Genomic DNA, 19,297 nt, shown 5'->3' with positions numbered 1-19,297 from the left:
TACCCCAGAATAAGTCTAGTCTTTTCTTGTTTATGATTAGATGTTCAAATATTTGAAGATAGCGATTGCGTCTTTTTTGTGTTAAACATCCCAAGCTCTTTCAACATTTATGCCTCATATGACAGATGCCAAGCCCCTCCTCGATTAGAGTTACTCACTTCTGATTGCATTCCATTTTGTCACTATCTCTGTTTAATATTTCCTGCTAAAGCTTGAACATGACACTCTAGATGTGCTGTGTCCATTGGACAGTACGACAGTACCATTAGGATTTATGGCAAAACTACTGTTGGTTTCAGAAAGTCTTCCTTATCTCCAGATGACAGAAAACAGGATTCAGACTCTGGATCTTTAGAAGTTGACTATGTTTTTAAATAGTGTTTTAAACATTTGTTAATTCAAAATATGTCTTTTTGTCTCTAGGAAACCGCACAGAAAACTCATGCTAGTGATACTTACAGTACTTACAGTTTTCTCGACCGGAGTCAGCATTCAGTAAGTGCACCTTAAAAAAATGTGTATGTGTGAAACCACACACACATATATACACATATATGTATATATACAGATATATGTGTATATATACACATGTATACATATACATATGCATTGCTTATATGTATGCATATATTTAGATGTAAAACTTCAATGCCTGAAAACTGCATCAATACTTTTGGGACATCCTGTATATGTATTTATATACACATATTTCTATCTTGATGTTCACCTTTTTGAAAAGTTATTTTCTTTAGCCATGAGGTTCCTGGGAAAGCTGCACTTCACATGTCGTTTTTGGTTTGGTACCCTAGTCTTGGTTGCAGTTATAGACAGTAGGAGGTATACTTGCTAAAATGATTCCTAATAAGAGGTTTGTACTATGTAAGCCTGGTTTCTTTAATGAATTAGCCTTTTCATTACTGGCCATAGGTTAAAATAAAGTACATTTTCTCTGTTATTTTCATTCCCTACTCTTAGATTATGTCACCCTGGGGGGATATTGCCTTCCTGTTCAGATGACCCCACAAAGTATAAAGAAATGCCATTGGATGCAGATTAGTTTGCAAGACCACATTTTTTTTTCCACAGAGCCATGAAGAAGCAATTCATTTTGTTCTTTTTAAGCTTGTAGATGTGACTCCTGCATAGAGATTACTGCAAAAAAGAGTTCCATCACTTAAGATGCAGAGAGCATATTTCCGACATCTCATTTTTTGTGTGTTTAGCTTCTAAGCACTTTCTACCTTTCTCATTGCCACCCACGCAGGTGCTTTTCTTTTCTTTTTCTTTTTTTCAGAGAAGAAAGCAAGTTTTTGTCTTTTCAAATTCCTCCACCCATTAGCTGCTGATATCCCAGGGTTATTTTTTCTGTATAGGACCTCCCTGCACACTCAAGTGTAATAGTGGTTGACCTTTATATGATGTTTTTATATACATTATGTCCTTTAAGTCTTACAAAGCTTACCTGTTAGTTAGCTATCAGAGGTATAATTGTTTTTATTTAGTAAATGAGGAAACTGAGATTCAATCATTTGCCCAGGGTCACAGAGCAAATAAGAATCAGAGAGGGAGGATTGGAACACAGTTCTTCCTGAACTGATGCCTAGAATGCTATCAAACATATCATGCTGTCTCTTGATTGCTTTGTGTCTAATAAATATATCTGAGGCTGCAGAATCACAGATTGGCCTTGAACACTGGGGATTGGACCCACTTAAGAAGCCAGCTATAAGAAAGGGATAAAAGAGACACTCTCTTCTCTCCCCCAGCTTTCCCAAGGCCCTCTGCTATTGTTTTAGAAATGATTTAACCCTACAGATGAATGTTTTAGAAGTATTAGTCCAGGATGTTTTAAGATTCATTTTAGTTTTTGTTTTGGAACTATAGCTCACTTTTGAAACTGGAGTCTAATCTGATATCTTAAATATCATTCCATGTCATAACAGTGCCCATCTAAAAGTGAAGGCTGTGGGAATTTATAACGCAATCAATTCTGATCAAAAAGAATTCATTTTGCCCCTCAGTGGTGGGGCTTGCCTCTTATTATTGCTATAGAATTTGCATATGTGAATTGAGCGAAGAAGAAAAAGAAAAGATTGTGTATTTGCTGTTAGATACATCAGTATGACTGAGTGCAACCCTGATCATCCAAAGCTTGTATCACACAGGAGATTAGGGACACCGCTTTTGTTCCTCTTAATAAAGGGAATTTCATGTCTAATTCCCTATGTGCCACATCAATCCTTAAAGCCTTTGAAGTTCACGTTCCAGCATTCCCTGAAAGCAGCTCAACTCTGTGGGTGGAAGGGAGGGGGCTGTTTATCATGAGACCTGCTTGGATAAGCTTGGTGGTATTGAACATGTGGATACTTTTAGCATTCTCTGTACCGACCAGGATCTCTCTCCTAAAGCTGTTGCATGATGATAAAGAAAGGGAAGAGCAGGAGAGAAGAGGGCATCAGGCTGCTTTTTCTGTTTGTATGTTGTTGTATTTATTTATTTATTTTTGTTCTGCCACCCTTCCTAATGTGATACAAATTACTGCTCCTACTAAGGAAATTCTACTTGCAATCTTGGATTGAGTCTGAAGTTTCTAACCTAGGGGAGTCCTTGGTCCCTGAGATAATTAGTGAAACATTGTAAGAGAGCTCATGTTAATTTGTCTATGGATATGATATTTCCGTATCTACAACTGCAGTCTAAGGAAGAAAATATTAATTTGCTCCCACAGACAAGCGCATGGATTTCTGGTAGTTTTTTTTTAAGAAAGAAAGAAAAGAAAAACTCTAATTTGGAAGGGTTCGGGCTGCCGCCAAATCTCTGTGTGCATAATTGGTGTCATTATTTTCCCTTGTGATCATAACCTAACTGGAACAATGAATATCAATCAACTTCCAGGGCCAAGGGGTCATTTCTTCCCCCAGAACAAAGATTGAAGTCCAGGGTGTCGCTTGGTAACCAGGCAGGCAGAGGAGCTGGCTCCTAAGTAGCCCATATGGCCGGGCGTTGTGCCCTCTTCACCCATGACATGATATACTCATGTAGAACACCACTGATTATGAAGTAGTTTGTCCTTTTCCCTTATTTAAAATGAAATCTTATAAAAGCAATAAAATCCCATTTGGAAACTGTTGCATTCTGGGAGATGAATGCATTGAAGTTTTCAAACCAAAACAGAGGCAGTAGCTTGGTCTGAGATGAAGGCTTGATGTCTCCTTCAGGGAGGATTGAATCATTTCCATTCCATATCCCCTACCCTTAGGCATCTTTCAATTTCCTTCAGTAGTATATAATATTTACATAGTTCTTGGCTTGAAATAGACAAAAATCATGAAGTCCATAGGCCCAGACAATGGATCCATGCAAAATAAAATACACATACACATACACATACACATACATATACATATACATATACATATATAAATTTTAAAATGCTGGGAATCAAAAAAAGTTAAACGTCAGAGAAGAGATTTGAACACAAGTCTTCCTCCCACTTAAATCCAGTGTTCTATTCCTTGTGCTACATTACCTGTCTAAAGCAGAGTCTCCTTATGCTATCCTTAAAATCCACTGTCCCAACTGTGGGTATTCATCCAAGGTTTTCTTGCCATACATTTCTCTCTTTCTCATTCACTCAAGGATCACCTTGATATTGATTAACCCAGACTTCTCACCTAAACTCTACTTTTCTATCTCTATCATCCTGCAGGGGACCCTTACTTACATATCTTACCATCACTTTTTTTTTTAAGTGAGGCAATTGGGGTTAAGTGACTTGCCCAGGGTCACACAGCTAGTAAGTGTCAAGTGTCTGAGGCCGAATTTGAACTCAGCTCCTCCTGAATCCAGGGCCGGTGCTCTATCCACTGTGCCACCTAGTTGCCCCTTACCATCACTTCAAATTGAAAAATGTCCAACATTAATTATCTTTCCCCACTAACTTCCCTATTTGGAAAGGCAACTAGATGGTATAGTGTATGTTGGCTTTGAAAAACTTCAGAAAAACTCGAGTTTAAAGTTTCTTTGGATACTTATTAGCTGTACGCCCCCGGAGAAAGCCTCTCTCAGACTCAATTTTTCTCTTCTTTAAAATTTGGATAAGAATAATACCTACTTTCCAGATTTGTAAGGATCAAACAAGATAACACATGTAAAGTATTTTGCAAGTATTAACTCATATATGTATATGTGTGTATACATCTATACTGTAACGATTGGAATTTTGCCACCTGCTGGACACTTACTGTAGAAAAGCTCCGCCATGAGGAGAAGGCCTCTGTGGGCAAGCCATGCGGTCAATGTCCTTGGCATCAGGAAGTGATGTTTGCTTGTAGGTACTGTCTATCAAGGCTACCAGCCAATCAACTTGAGGAGCCTCCCATTTTTGGGAGGAGGACACGAAGGAGGAAGCAGATGCTGGTGGGACTGGGCTTCTTCTTTGGCTGCGAGACATTGGCATGGAGGCAGGAAACTTCAGAAGTGGGAGATTAGGAAGGCTAGGATTACCAGGTTATAAGAAATCTCTTCTCAATCTTTCTCTTTCTTTTACTATCTTTCAATAAACCCTTAAAAAAAATTCTAAACTCGTTTGTCAGTGATTTTAGTCAGTTTCCCCCAAAAACTGGGGTGGGGGGACAGATTAGAACCCACATTAGAATTTAAATTGCACAATACATATACACACAATTGCTGGTGGCATCATCATCATCATCACCACCACCACCACCATCATCATCCATTCCACTCTGCTCTTCTTTCTATACACCTTTAAAAGTTCAGAACTAACTTTTTCTTCATCTTCATTTCTCAGATCCAGTCAATTTCCAAGTACCCCCTGTTCTTTTGCAATATATCTGATACCTTACTTTCTTTGTCCAGTGACACCATCCTCTTCTCTTCTCTGGTTTCCATGCCTCCAGGAATCCCCACTTCAATCCTATGTTTTATAGTAGATTGATTTTTCTAACACTCTGATGTAGAGGGCATCCCAGCTTGTATCTGAGATGTCTGAGTGACAGTTGTCCCAGATTACGTGACGTGCAACTAGTGATGACATAGCCCTTAGTTGCATGGAGTGTATTTCAAGTATGGGGTATGGCTTGTACACATGGCCAAAGGTGGGAGGTGCAGTGTTATATCTAAGGAATAACAATTCCTAATGGTTCTAGGCTACAGCCTCGACCATGAAGAAGAAATAAATAATACAGAACAAGACTAGAAAGGGAGGTAAGAACCTGATTGTGTAAGCCCTCTAATACCAGGCTAAGGAGTTTATATTATTTTTCTTTAGGTAATGGGGAATCCCTGAAGATTTTTCAGCAAAGGAGAGACATTTTTAGGCCTACAAGGCCTTTGGAAAATTATTTTAGCAGGAGACAAGGAAATCAAATAGTGAGAACAATCCATAGTTAAATAAGCTATTTGGGTCAAAGTTGTTGAGGGAAGAAGGTGAAGCTTTGACACTGAGAGGTTAAGTCCTTGTCTGAGATGTCATAGTTTGCATTAGGGGCAAAACAGATTTTGCATTATGGGAGAGGGGAAAAAATGTTAGATTTACCTGGAAATCATCAGTTACTAATTACTAGAAATAGGTTGCAGATTTTTTTTTATTGCTTACTTTCTTCAGGTTTGATACCAAATACCCAATGCTACTTAAGTGGATGATTAAAGGAAAGTCATTTCATAGTTAAATAATGAGGCAATGTTTTTTTTTTAGCAACTACACTCAGATAAGAGAATAGAGCTGTTTATGGGCCTGCTAAATATCATGGGTTCCAAGTCCCTTTTAGGCATTTGTGGATCTCTGTGATTGCTGCAAAACCACAAGGGCCAAACAAACCTAGTAGGAAAGACTGGTAATGAGACAAAAGAATATTTAACTTTCTTTGGTGAGACTCGGGAGACATACACAGCCCTTTCTATCCCTGAGCAGCAGCTATTCAGCTAGAGACAAACTCTCCAAGTGCAGATTTCTAGGCCATCTGTTAAATATATGGAAAGTGCCCTTAGAATTTAGGTAACCTGGGAGCTTTAAAGCAGAAGTTGTTTTTTTTCTTTAGGATTTACCCATCCTGGGTGACTTTGTTATATCTAGGGAGTTGATAAGTTATATCCTCTCCTAGGGAATCTCTGATATGTGTTAAAAAATTGCTTAATATCCTGAATAATTTTTCTGTGTCTGTGAATTGGGTACAGTTATATTTTCCTCAGGAATTTGGGGAGGGCATCATCACATTTAATAGGTATAGACTTTTCATAGATGGATGTTGATATATGAAACACACATATATGAATATACTCATACACATGTATATATGTACACAAATATATATATACATGTGTATATGCATACATATATTATATTTCAGACTTGTGATTTCAGCAACATAAAGAACTGCTGGTGAGCAATAACAATATTCAGCAACTAATTCCAAGTTGCTCTTACGAAGGTGGATTAATTTAGTCTCATAATCACTGAATTAAATTGTGAGCTCCTAATGCAAACAGATAATAAATTTCAGTACAGGAAACAAGGAGAGAGCCAAGTGTTTTCCCTGTAGTCAGGTAAACCTTGTTTCATCCAACATCCTGGACCAACATCCTTTCCAAAAAGGGAGCCCCAGGATGCTTCCCTGCACCCTTTCCTGAAGGTCATTGCCAACTCCGGAATCATCTTCCCTTCCAAGTGACAGCCATTTATGCTTCACAGAGGGAGACCTATTCTACTAAGTCCATAAACCTGTATCCTTCACAGGATCAATGTACATTTACAGCTGCTCATGTATTAATAACAGGGATGTCCGTGGCCATGACCTACCTGAATCATTACACACTAATCATATGAGGCAATTTGGAGCAGATTGATTAGTGAGTGGTGTCCTCTTCGGTGTCCAGGCAGGAGGACACACGGCTCCCTGCACCACCCCTGAGCAGATGGTGCAATAACGTGATCATAACTACGCAGTTGGCCCAGCGCTGGCTCAGTGAAGGGGATCTCAGAGTCTCGGCACAATAGTCAGAGCTAACTAGCAAAGGGGGTGACCTTGCTCTTTTCTAGGATGAAATGTTTTAACCCCTGGTGTAGAATCTTGATGCTTAGAGCCCTCTGTCTTGGTGATTCTTGTTGCCTGATATACAGTGGTTACCCTTCCTTTGGAAAGGGATAGGGGTGGGTGGGTAGTTTGCCTCTGGCTTCAAAGAAGATGCATTGACTTGGAGGGACTGGCACAAAGCTACCCCCTCTTATAAGTTAATTAGCCTTAGGTAGTGAAAACCCAGGCAAATATCAGTTGTCAATTGAATATTTAATAGATTACCTCAAAGTCAAATTTCATCCCCCACCTCTCTCTCCTCCCTCTCTCTCAAAGGACACAACCCCCTGTGGCCAAACAAGTGTGTAGGTTCAGGAAAGATAAATTATATTTAAAACTGGTTTAAGCCAAGGATAATTCAGAATACATATGTTGCTTTCCAAACCAAATATAAAGGATTTTTGAAATTACCTGTTGTTTTTTATTGTGTATACTATTTCTCTTATCTGTTGGTGTATCCAATATAAAACTGGTTATAAAATAAACTGATTGTAAGTGTGGAAGAGTCCCTCCTCTTTCCATCACCTCAAACTCTCATAGCTACCCCTCAGTCCCCCTGCTCACCCCCCCAAAAAAATTCTCATTGAATCATAGGTGCGTGCTTGCAAATTCTTTTTGGCATGACGCACTGAATTTAGGACTAGCTTAATTTAAGCAGTCAGATTTCTCTCATTTAAGAAGTGTATGTTGGTTTAAGGTAAACTCTTAATAATTTAAAAATTATTCTTTGGGAGGAATGGTTGGAATCTGATGATACCTACAATTTTACATGGAGGTAAAAAATAGAATGCTCTATTCTGTCTTAAAGGCAAACAGCATCAAATTTGAAACTGGAAGATCTGGACTGAAGTCTTGACTCTACCCCTTACTAACTTTGTAACCTTCACCACCACTCTTCACCATCCACACTTCAGTTTCCTCATCAATAGCATAAAGTCCCACCCTACTCTAACAATCTGTAATTCTGCTTCAGTTGGACCAAGTCACTGATCACAAGTGATACTCATGAACAGAATTAAAATTTGGACTCTTCCATGGTCCACTTGTGTGACCTTGGGAAAGTCACTTAAACTATTCTGCACCCCACTTTCCTCAGCTGTAAAATAAAGGAGTTGGGCGAAATAATTACTACGGTCCCTTCCTAAGACATTTATGTCCTGGAGATGTCATGTTCAAGCCTCTACTGCCACCTTTTGGAAGTACATGCAAATTGCAGGTTCAATTTTAGGGGACTGAAGAAACCTCTTTTTAAATTGTTATAGCTTTGAAGCTAATGTTGTCAAGTGACAGGAAATAATCCATGTCTTAGTCATCTTTATGTTCCCAATGGCATCTAGTAAAATGAGTTACATATTGTGGGTGCTCAGTAATTATTTGTTTTAAATAACATTTTATTTTCCCCCATTACATGTATAAAATAATTTTAACATTTTTTTAAATGTTTGAGTTCCAAATTCTCTTTCCCTCCCTACATTGTCCTCTCCCTTCTCTGAGATGGTAACCAGTCTGAATTAGTTTATACATATGCAATCATGTAAATCATATATTAGTCATTTTGTGAAAGAAAACTTGAACCAAAAAAGAAAGAAGGAAAGGAAGGAAGGAAGGAAGAAAGAAAGAAAGAATTAAAATAGTAAGCTTCAGTCTGCATTCAGACTCCATAGAACTTTCTCTGCAGGATGATAGCATTTTTTTTTCTTGAGTCCTTTGAAATTGCTTTGGATCATTGTATTGCTAAGAAAAGATAAGTCATTCACAGTTGTTCATCATACAATATTGATATAACTGTGTACCATGTTCTCCTAATTCTTCCCACTTCATTCTACATCAGTTCATTCTGCTCATCATTTCTTATAGCACACTAATATTCTATTACAATCATATACCACAACTTGTTCAACTATTCCCCAACTGATGGGCATCTCTTCAATTTCTAATTTTTTGCCACACACAAAAAGCTGCCATAGATTTTTTTGGGGGGGGTATAAAAAGGTACTTTTCCCTTTTTTATCTCTTTCTGTAATTATTTATGAATAATCCTTATATTTATTTTTTATAACTCTTATTGATTCTCTCATAAGGATTATGGTGGCAGCATATCCCTTCCAAGTATCTATATCTCCAATTCAGTATCTACCAATCTCTATAATATATACCGTATTCTTCTCTTGTTCCATGTTTCTCTTTATTACCCCTGCCTCCCCTCTCCCTGTAAGCTGTTTGAAAGAAGGGACTCTGTTTGGTTATGTCTTTGTATGCCCACCACTGAATGCTGTGATCTGTACAGAGTTTAAATAAATCATTTGTTAATTTAACTGAATTGAGTTATTTATTGTAATTATGAAAATAGATATCTTCTGAATTTCCTACAGGCTAGGATGCTGGAATATTAAACCAGCCAACTAAATGAACTGTTTCCCCTCATCCTGGGAAGTCTTGCTCAAAGACAGGCTCTTTTGGCTGCTGTTTCTCCCTTCTTTGTCATTACCTCCTTTACCTCAGATGGCACGATTTGTTTTAAACCAGTTTCTGGTGCATTAAAAGACTGACATTCTTAATAGTTCTGTCGCCAATGCTACAACAGGCAGCTGAGAAGATGCAAGAGATGCCGGCAGGAGACAGGGTTGTCACAGCAGTGTGTGCAACATTGAGGTGGTGAGAAGCAACGGAAAAAATAATTAGTTTAGTTAAAAGTAAATGAAATGCAAACTGAGACATGGTTAATATCAGGCTTCTCGGGAGGCAGAATTGACTATCTTCCTCCAGACTTTGGACTTTGAAGAAAATTGATGGAATCAGTAACTACTAATAATTAAAATGACTTTAACTACATATCTCAGTCAATGGACAAGCACTGTGCCAGGCACTGTACTACGCATGGGTGTATGTGTTTAAATACAGTAAATGAAATAATCAGTAGTAGTAATGGTAATAGTAGTAGTAGAAGTAATAGTGGTAGTAGTAGTAGTAGTAGAAGAAGAAGAAGAAGAAGAAGAAGAAGAAGAAGAAGAAGAAGAAGAAGAAGAAGAGGAAGAGGAGGAGGAGGAGGAAGAAGAAGAATTCAAATTTATATAACACCTTTGGGTTTGCAAAACATTTTGTATGCTATTTCATTTGAACCTTACAGCAACCTTGTTTTGCAAATAAGGAAACTGAATCTGAGAACTGGGAAATGACTTCCCTAGGGTCACACAGATAGTGAGTATCTGAAGTAGAATTTGGACATAGGTCTTCCTGACTCTAGGTCCAGTCAAGTAGGTTATTTTCTACTAGCAAGGGAAGTTACCAAGCATATTATGTGTGTATATACAAATGCATGTGCATATGAGTATATATATATATATGTATGTATATAATATTAAGAAAATAAACAGAAAGTAGTTAAATATAAAGTAATTTAAGAAGGAGGGTACCAGCAATTGATGGGATCATGTAAAGTGTATAAATCTTTGTGATAGGTTGGAAGAAGGGCACTAGAATGGGTATAATTGATCAACAAGCATTGCTTCCTACTAATAGGATCAAAGGGGCATTGATTTAGAAATGGAAGGGACTTCAAAGGCCATATAGACCATTCTCCTGATTTCATAGATGAGGAAACTGAGGCATTTTACAGAGGAAGAAAGAAATTGTAAGTGACTTGACCACGTTCACCCAACTGGTAAGTTTCACTGGTGGGATTTAAACCTAGGATTTCTGAGCTCTTTCTTCTCTATCCTAACTGATTCTTTTCCATGATTCTGCTCTCTTTATTTCCATATTGCTTCACATGGCTGCCAAAATAACATTTTGGAGCATAGTTGTGATGATGTCATAGAAAAAGCTTTGGTGTCCCCCTCTATTGCCTATGCAGGGGGTTTTGACAGTTTTTGTGCCATGGATGTTTCTGCAGTTTGCTGAAGCCTATGGACTCTTCCTTAGAATAATATTTTTAAACCAGTACAATGAAACATATTGGATTACAGAAAAAATAAATGTATTTAAATACAGTTATCAAAAATGATATTTTAATTCATGAATCATGATTTAAGAATCCCTGATTATTATCTGTATTCTTTCTCTGTTTCTGTCATTTTCTCCTTTTGTCTATCTCTGTCTGTTCTGTGTCTGTTGGTCCCTCTCTCTGTCTCTGTCTCTGAGTCTTTCTCCATCTCTGTCTCTCTGTGTTGCTCTCTGTCTCTATTTTTATCTCTCTCTGTCTGTATGTATGTGTGTGTGTGTTTGTCTCTCCAGTTGTCCTAAAGGCAAGCAACAATTTATTTTTGTCTTTCTATCTTCAGTGCCTGACACATAATAGGTATTTTTAAAATAAATGTTGAATTGAATTGAACAGAAGTCAGGCAATAAATATCTAAGTGTTTACCCTGTGCTAGGCACAGTGCTAAACGTTGATGCTGAAAAAAAAAAAAAAGGCAAATTAATACCTGATGCCAAGAAGCTCACAATCTAATGGGGGAAACAGTGTGCAGATAAATCTGCATATGTAAGATGAAAGCAGAGGAGATGGAATGTAATCACAGACTGGAGGAAGGCTCCGGGTTAGGAGTAGCATACTTTTGCAAAGGCCTCTTATAGAAAGTGATGTTTGAGTTGAGTCTTGAACAATTCCAGGATTTTAAGAGAAGAGAGAAGGAGGGTGAGGAACAAGAGAATTCTAGACATTGAGAATGGCCAGTGAGAAGAGACAGAGGCAGGAAATGAAGTCCTGGGATTCCCTACATCAATCAAGTGCCCGCTATGGCTATAACATAAGTGCGTGTAAGGAAGTAATGAAGACTGGAAAGGCAGGAAGGGCTCAGGAAGTAAAGGGTTTTAATGTCAACAGAAGGATCTTAGATTGGATCTTGGAGGTCATAGGGAGCCTTTGAAGCTTTTTTTTTTTCTTTTTTTTTTTTTTCGGTAAGGCAATTGGGGTTAAGTGACTTGCCCAGGGTCACACAGCTAGTAAGTGTTAAGTGTCTGAGGCCGAAATTGAACTCAGGTACTCCTGAATCCAGGGCCGGTGCTTTATCCACTGCGCCACCTAGCTGCCCCTTTGAAGCTTTTTTAAAAGTGCAGGGGGTCGTGCAGCTAGGTGGTGCAGTGGATAGAGCACTGGCCCTGGAGTCAGGAGGACCTGAGTTCAAATCCAGCCTAAGACACTTGACACTAGCTGTATGACCCTGGGCAAGTCACTTAACCCCAATTGCCTCACCAAAAACAAACAAATAAATAAAAATTTAAAAATAAAAAGTGCAGGGAATTATATTCATTATATCCCATTTCCCTACCCTGATGTTTGCTGGCACCACAATCCTATGTCCCTGACCCTATCTCTCCTAGTACTCTGTCCATATTTGAGTCCCTGGGTATATGCTTAGACATTGAGTGCTTCAATGCCAATGTCCTCTTCTTTGTCTAAGCTACAGGATACTCTCCAATTTTCATCTTTCAAAATATTCCAGCCAACATCTGCATGCTTACTCTGAACTTGCCCTGTTCTCTGTTGTGACTGTGTATCTGCAGACACCATCTCTCATCTCACAGCCCACTCTTGCCTCAGCCTATTGAAATCCTCTTCCTTCAACACCTGGGTCTTCCTTATTCCCTCCCTTGATCTGAAAGCAAACTCCCCATTCATATTTCACACAGTACTTTGTACCCCTCCTTTGTCCTTATTCTATCTTGAGTCATAATACTTTTGTGCATAGTTCACCTACCCTGTTAGATTATAAGCTCCTTAAGAACAAAAAGCAAGTTGTTTTTTACAGCCCCGATCATAGTACTTTGCACATAGGAAATGCTTAATGTTTGTCTGATTAAACTGAATGGTAATCATGATGAACATGAAGCTTTTGAGGGAGGGGGTACCCATGTAGTTCCATCTAGTTTCACTATCAATGCTGTTTTCAAACCTGAAACTGTAGAGTGGGTTAGTATATTCTGAGAAATATGGTATATAAGAAGAATGAGATCCAGGCTTCTTGATCCATATCATGCCAAATACATGATGGACTTTCACGACCTCAACCCTCGTTGTTCTAGTTAGCCTATTTCTGCTCAGATTCTTCCTAAGCACTGTGGGTTCTTGGAGATTTCTCTCGGGGATCAGGGAGAACAATTCTTCTGCTTCTAAGGTACAAGTCAGGCTTTTTTGCCTCACAGGTGCTAAACCAATATCCCATTGCTCCCAAAGCACAAGGGCACTCCCAGGACCCCAGGAGCAATCTTGTACTGGGGAGAGCCTTGCTTTTGGTCCTTTTACCTGAATTTTTATCTAAATCCTCCATTGAATGCTATAGTTTAGTTGGCAGGAGAATTCCTTAGGGAGTGCTGCTTGCACAAGGTCTAAGCAATTTATGGTGATAGATTCTGCTGCAAATGGTACCATTAAATATATGGGATAGATTGGATAACTTGGTTCTATTACTTTCTGATAAAGAAAGTAGAAATTGAAATTCAACTTTTGGAATATGGCATTTTTTGAATAGTTTTATCTGTGATGGGTCCTATGTTGAAAAGTGGGGTCTTTTATTTTCCTTCCCTCCCCTGCCCCTTCATTTATTTCTTTATAAGCATCAATATGTTTCATAAACTGAAACTTTTACAAGAAAGCATTGAAATGGGAGGGATGGGAGTGGGGTGGGAAGAGATGTATTGTATTCTCAGTGCATGTAGCAAAGGGAAAAAGAGCTGGATTGGCCTGAATTCAAATCCTGTCAGTTATCTGCTATCTGTGTGACAGTGGGCATATTACATAATATTTCTCAATCACAGTTTCCTTCTCTTTAAGATGGCAGGGGTGGGGTGGGGGAGTTGAACTAGATGACTTCCAATGTTATTTCTGGATTCAAATATGGGATCCTGAGGTCTTGATGATTTTTTTTGGTGGGGCAATAAGGTTTAAGTGACTTGCCCAGGGTCACACAGCTAGTGTCAAGTGAGGCTGAATTTGAACTCAGGTCCTCCTGAATCCAGGACCAGTGCTTTATTTACTGTACCACCTAGCTGCCCCTAGTGATTTCTTTACTATGTCAATCCCCTGGGAATATGGTACCAAGCTAGAAAGAACATGGTACTTGAAGTCAAGAAACCTCATGGGGATTTCACACAATTAAAAGTGCCAGGATTTGAACCAGCCCTACTGACTCCAAATACAGTGATCTCACCACTGCTCAAAGCTAGGCTGCCGAGCTGCAGCTTCTCTTATGCATAGTCAATCAGCTGTGTGATAATGAGAATGCTCCCTAACTTTTATGAGCTTCCATGAGATGTGTCAGTTAACCTTGCTAAGGCCCAATTTCATCATTTGCCAAAACAAGATAATAAGAAGTAGCATGTTATAGTGTGAAGAATATTGGGGTGAGTGTCAGGAAACCTTATTTGTAATGCTGGCTCTTCCATTTGGATAAATCAATCCCTTAGCTTCCTTTGACCTTGGCTTCCCCATTTGTCAAAAAAGAGGGTTGGTCTGGGTTGAGTTTAGGGAAAATTCAACAATTATTTGTTTATTTAGCACCTACTGTAGGCCACACATCATGCTGCAGAAATAGGGGAGTAGAAGAGGAAGAAAAGAGGTACAAAGACAAAAGAAAAAAATAGTTCTTACCCTCAAGAAACTCAAATTCTACCAGAGGACACAATTTGGGCATAGATAAGTAAAACACAAAAAATATGAAAAGTAAATGTAATAATTCTTTGTGGTGGAGGTATGGGGAAGGAGGAAGAACAGCAACAAAGAGGGAAATTAGAGAGCATTCTGTAAGACTTGGTGTTTGATCTGGGCCTTGAAAGGAGTTGGGGGGGGTAGCTAGGTGGTATAGTGGATAAAGCACAGGCCCAGGATTCAGGAGGACCTGAGTTCCAATTCGGCCTCAGTCACTTGACACTTACTAGCTGTGTGACCCTGGGCAAGTCACTTAACCCTCATTGCCCCACCAAAAAAAGAAAAAAGAAAGAAAGAAAGGAAAGGAAAGGAAAGGAAAGGAAAGGAAAGGAAAGGAAAGAAAAGGAAAAGAAAAGGAAAGGAAAGGAAAGAAAAGAAAAAGAAAAGAGCTAGGAATTCCAAGCATCAGATATTAGAAGGGAGAGTATTCCAACCATGAAAGACAGTTTATACACAGTCATGGAGGCCAGAGATGAAATGTTGTACATGGGGAATAGTAAGTAGGCCAATTTGGCTTGAACATAGAGTACATGAAAGAGAATATCAAACATATTTAAAGGAAAGGATAGCTTGAAGTGAGATTGCGAAGGGCTCTCAAGGTCAACAGAGGAGTTCACATTTTATCTTAGTGGTAATAGGGAGCTATTGAAGCTTCTTGAGAAGGCAGTTAAATGATAGATGGTGCGTATTAATTGCTAACTTTAAAGATGTGTATAGTTGGAGTACTCCAGTAAATATCCTGTGTTTGTCTTTTTCTTTCTTTCTTTCTTTCTTTCTTTCTTTCTTTCTTTCTTTCTTTCTTTCTTTCTTTCTTTCTTTCTTTCTTTCTTTCTTTCTGGCAGGGCAATGAGGGTTAAGTGACTTGCCCAGGGTCACACAGTTAGTATCAAGTGTCTGAGTTCAGATTTGAACTCAGGTCCTCCTGAATCCAGGGCTGGCGCTTTATCCACTGCACCCCTAGCTGCCCCCTACTGTGTATTTCATAGAGTTGTGTTTGTTTTTTTTAAAGGATCAGATAATGTATTGTGAGAGTGCTGTGCATTGGAGAAAGGATATAATCATCATTATTATCCTCAACGTCAGTATTAACAGAAAAGATCATATCCTCATTACCATCCTGTGGCTTGAAGCCCCATTGAGAAATCAGCAATTTGCAAGTCATAATGATATACAGTAGTCAGTCCTTAAAACTATATGAACTTGAAGAGAGATTAAATTCAGTGAATGAAGTACCCACTATGTGTTAAAAGCTATAAGGCCTATAAGAAAAAAAAAAAACGATAGGCCCCACCCTTGAGTAGCTTAATATTACACTGAAATCATGATTTTTTTTTCTGCCTGTGTGCCTTGCCTTGCTTTTGAAAACCTCACTGAAATGCAGCCCATTTTTCCTTCTATCACAGTTCTCATTTGTGAAGGCATCCTGTTAAATCCCTGACATTTGTTTATGAGGGCATCTAGTACCTACACAAAAGGGAAACTTAGAAACAAATGTGGATTCCATTTCAGAGTGTCCCGATGGAGTCTCCTGCATCATAGTCTTCATTTCTTCATTCTTCTGAGTCACGTTGTTATTTTTTATCTGTATTCAGGGGGAAAAACACTTGCACATTAAGAACTGTGGTAGGAGAAACCATATAATTTCTAATGATCTCCTCAAGTGACACATTTAGCAATTATGCCAGTGACTCCAGCAGTGAGCATTCCCTATTATTTCCCAGCTCTTCCTAATTAATAAATGTCTTGGGATGGAAAAAGAAAATCATTAAGCAGACACCATGCATCTTCATGGTGCCACTTCCAGTTTAAAAAGAAAAAAAAAACTTGTATTAGAAAACAAAAGAAAAGAAATGGAGAGAGGAGAGGATTGAGGTTAAAACAGAAAGAAGTTTAGCTTCTTTCTAAGCTGTTCATCTGATGAGGCTTGTTCCTCTTATGGACCCTTTAAACATTTTTTTGAGATGGTCAGTATAAAGTGTCATTTCTCTTAGGTCCATGCTGATCTTTTTCACAGGGGTTTAATCCTAAATCATGCTAACTACCTAAGGAGGTAGAGGCCATAGCTTAAGGAAAAGAGCATACTTGATTCTCAGTCTATGTCTATCTATGTAACCTCAGTACAAAAGCCATTTAATTATTATACTATATATATATATATATATATATATATATATATATATATATATATATATATATATGTGTGTGTGTGTGTGTGTGTGTGTGTGTGTGTATTGTGTATATGTGTGTGTGTATGTGTAATATATATATATGTATAGGGAACATATACAGATCAAATGATAAAGTTTGACTGAGTGATCTGTCAGTCTTTTCTAGAACTAAAATTTTATGCTTCTTGTGTTATGGTAGAAAGAACATTGGTCATGGAGTGAGAAGAGGGGCATTCATGTCCTGGCTTTCATATTATTTAACATATGACCCTGTACAAGTCATTTAATCACTCCAACCCCCAGGTTCCTCATCTTTATAATAAGATAATATTAGTATTAGTTATAGAGTTATTGTGTTTTGTAAAAGCTTAAAGTAGTATATACTTTGAGTTATCATTATGTATAATATTTTGATTTTAACCATCATGGATTGTGTTAACATGACCTGGTTAAAACTAACATTACCGGGGGCAGGTAGGTGGCACAGTGGTTAAAGCACCAGCCCTGGATCAGGAGGACCTGAATTCAAATTCAGCCTCAGTCACTTCATACTTACTAGCTGTGTAACCCTGGAAAAGTCACTTAACCCTCAATGCCCCACAAAAAAAGAAAGAAAACTAACTACCAAAATTTGTTATTTATTCATCCTTTACCATTTTTTTTTTAGTGAGGCATTTGGGGTTAAGTGACTTGCCCAGGGTCACACAGCTAGTAAGTGTTAAGCATCTGAGGCCGGATTTGAACTCAGGTACTCCTGACTCCAGGGCCGTGCTCTATCCACTGCGCCACCTAGCTGCCCCATCCTTTACCATTTTTACTCTATTCTTCCTTTATGTGTTCTTTGAGCCATAATACAGTCAGTCTTTTAGTATTAAGTTTTATCTGTATCTGTACTTAGGAGTCACCATATATACATACATATGTGTGTGTGTGTTTACTACCTTTTTGACCTTGTACAAGTGATTTAACATCTCTGAGTCTCATTTTCCTTCTCTGTACATTGAAGGAGTTATACTAGATACCTTCTATGTTTCTTCCCATTATAAATCTTATGACTTTTTATGGGTCTGTGATCTATCAATATATTTCTGCTTCCCTGGTACAGATTATGAGCCCTCAATGCCTACTCATCCGGTATAATCCTTTCCCACAACTTTCTAAATTCTCTGTAGACTATCTACTCAATGAACTTAAGAACACCTTTCTCTAGTTCTTTCAGTTACTCTGAGTACCAAGGTAGTGCTAAGTCAAGCTATCTGTCTCTTATTTTTGCTATATAACTAGTTCATCTCATTCTTTATGCCTTTTTTTTTTTTTGGTGAGGCAATTAGGGTTAAGTGACTTGCTCAGGTCACACAGCTAATGTCAAATGTCTGAAGCCAGTTTTGAACTCAAGTCCTTCTGACTCCAAGGCTGGTGCTCTATCCATGGTGCCACCTAGCTGCCCCAAAAGATTCTTCTTCTTCTTCTTCTTCTTTTTTTGCAGGGCAATGAGGGTTAAGTGACTTGCGCAGGGTCACACAGCTAGTTAATTGTCAAGTATCTGAGGCTGGACGTAAACTCAGGTCCTCCTGAATCCTAGGTCAGTGCTTTATCCACTGCCCCCACCTCATTCTTGAATATGTCTTTTGAATCATTTTTCCCACATAATCCACCATTGGTAATTTATGCATCAGGATTACACCTAATGTGTGTCTTTCTCCATTGATACCAGGTATTTTGATTCTTCTGAAACGGTGCTGTTTTATGTTTTAAGCCAATAGGAATGACTGGGAGATTAATGATAATAAAAAGGTAGGTTTGCAGTAGTAAGCCATCCCAGAATCACTATAACTGCTATACACTTCCCTTAATGGGATTCCACTTGTTACACTTTTCATTTAATTCTAAGTCATTTAATTTTTCCATTGATAAGAGTGGTATTATGATGCACACACACATATATTTATAACAAACTCTTACATATATAAACAAACTCTTTACATATATACATATGTATGTGTGTATGTGTTTAAAGAGTTTGTTAATCAGTAAAAATAAGCCACACAAGTATATTGTTATTTTCTTTGGCTAAAAAACATCTAATCCAATTTGATTTCCCATGGAATAAGAAGACCCTTGAACTAAAAAAAAAAATGTGGTTAAATTTAAGTTCCCCTACTATATATTTGTTCCATAAAAGAGTACTTAAAGGTTAGAAAATTCCCAAGGGAAAAATAACTGGATGTCTATTGTGACTTCAATGAAACAGATTTTGCAGTATACTAAATAGCACCCAAGAGTACGTGCTTCACAAAATATCACATGATTTACTACTTTCTCATAGGGTAACAACTAATATACACACAACTTATACATACATGTATATATACATACATTATACATATGTTATA

The 19,297-nt window shown here is 38.1% G+C and overlaps 1 protein-coding gene across 22 annotated transcripts in view; it reads left to right on the top strand.

Moving 5' to 3' along the window:
- Positions 1-19,297, top strand: part of RBFOX1 (RNA binding fox-1 homolog 1) — a 2,803,489-nt gene that overhangs the window by 1,378,490 nt on the left and 1,405,702 nt on the right. For 21 of the 22 annotated variants that reach the window (XM_043976864.1, XM_043976845.1, XM_043976850.1 and 18 more), the window contains one exon: positions 424-495. The exons of the other annotated variant lie outside the window; for it this stretch is intronic. In XM_043976864.1, the coding sequence (XP_043832799.1) occupies positions 424-495 (72 nt within the window). The remainder of the gene's footprint in view (positions 1-423; positions 496-19,297) is intronic. 22 annotated transcript variants of the gene reach the window in all.

This window comes from Dromiciops gliroides, chromosome 1 (assembly GCF_019393635.1).
Source record: "Dromiciops gliroides isolate mDroGli1 chromosome 1, mDroGli1.pri, whole genome shotgun sequence".
Classification (NCBI taxonomy): Eukaryota; Metazoa; Chordata; class Mammalia; order Microbiotheria; family Microbiotheriidae; genus Dromiciops; species Dromiciops gliroides.
The sequence above is the reverse complement of the archived record's forward strand: the minus strand, read 5'-3'. Positions and strand labels throughout refer to the sequence as shown.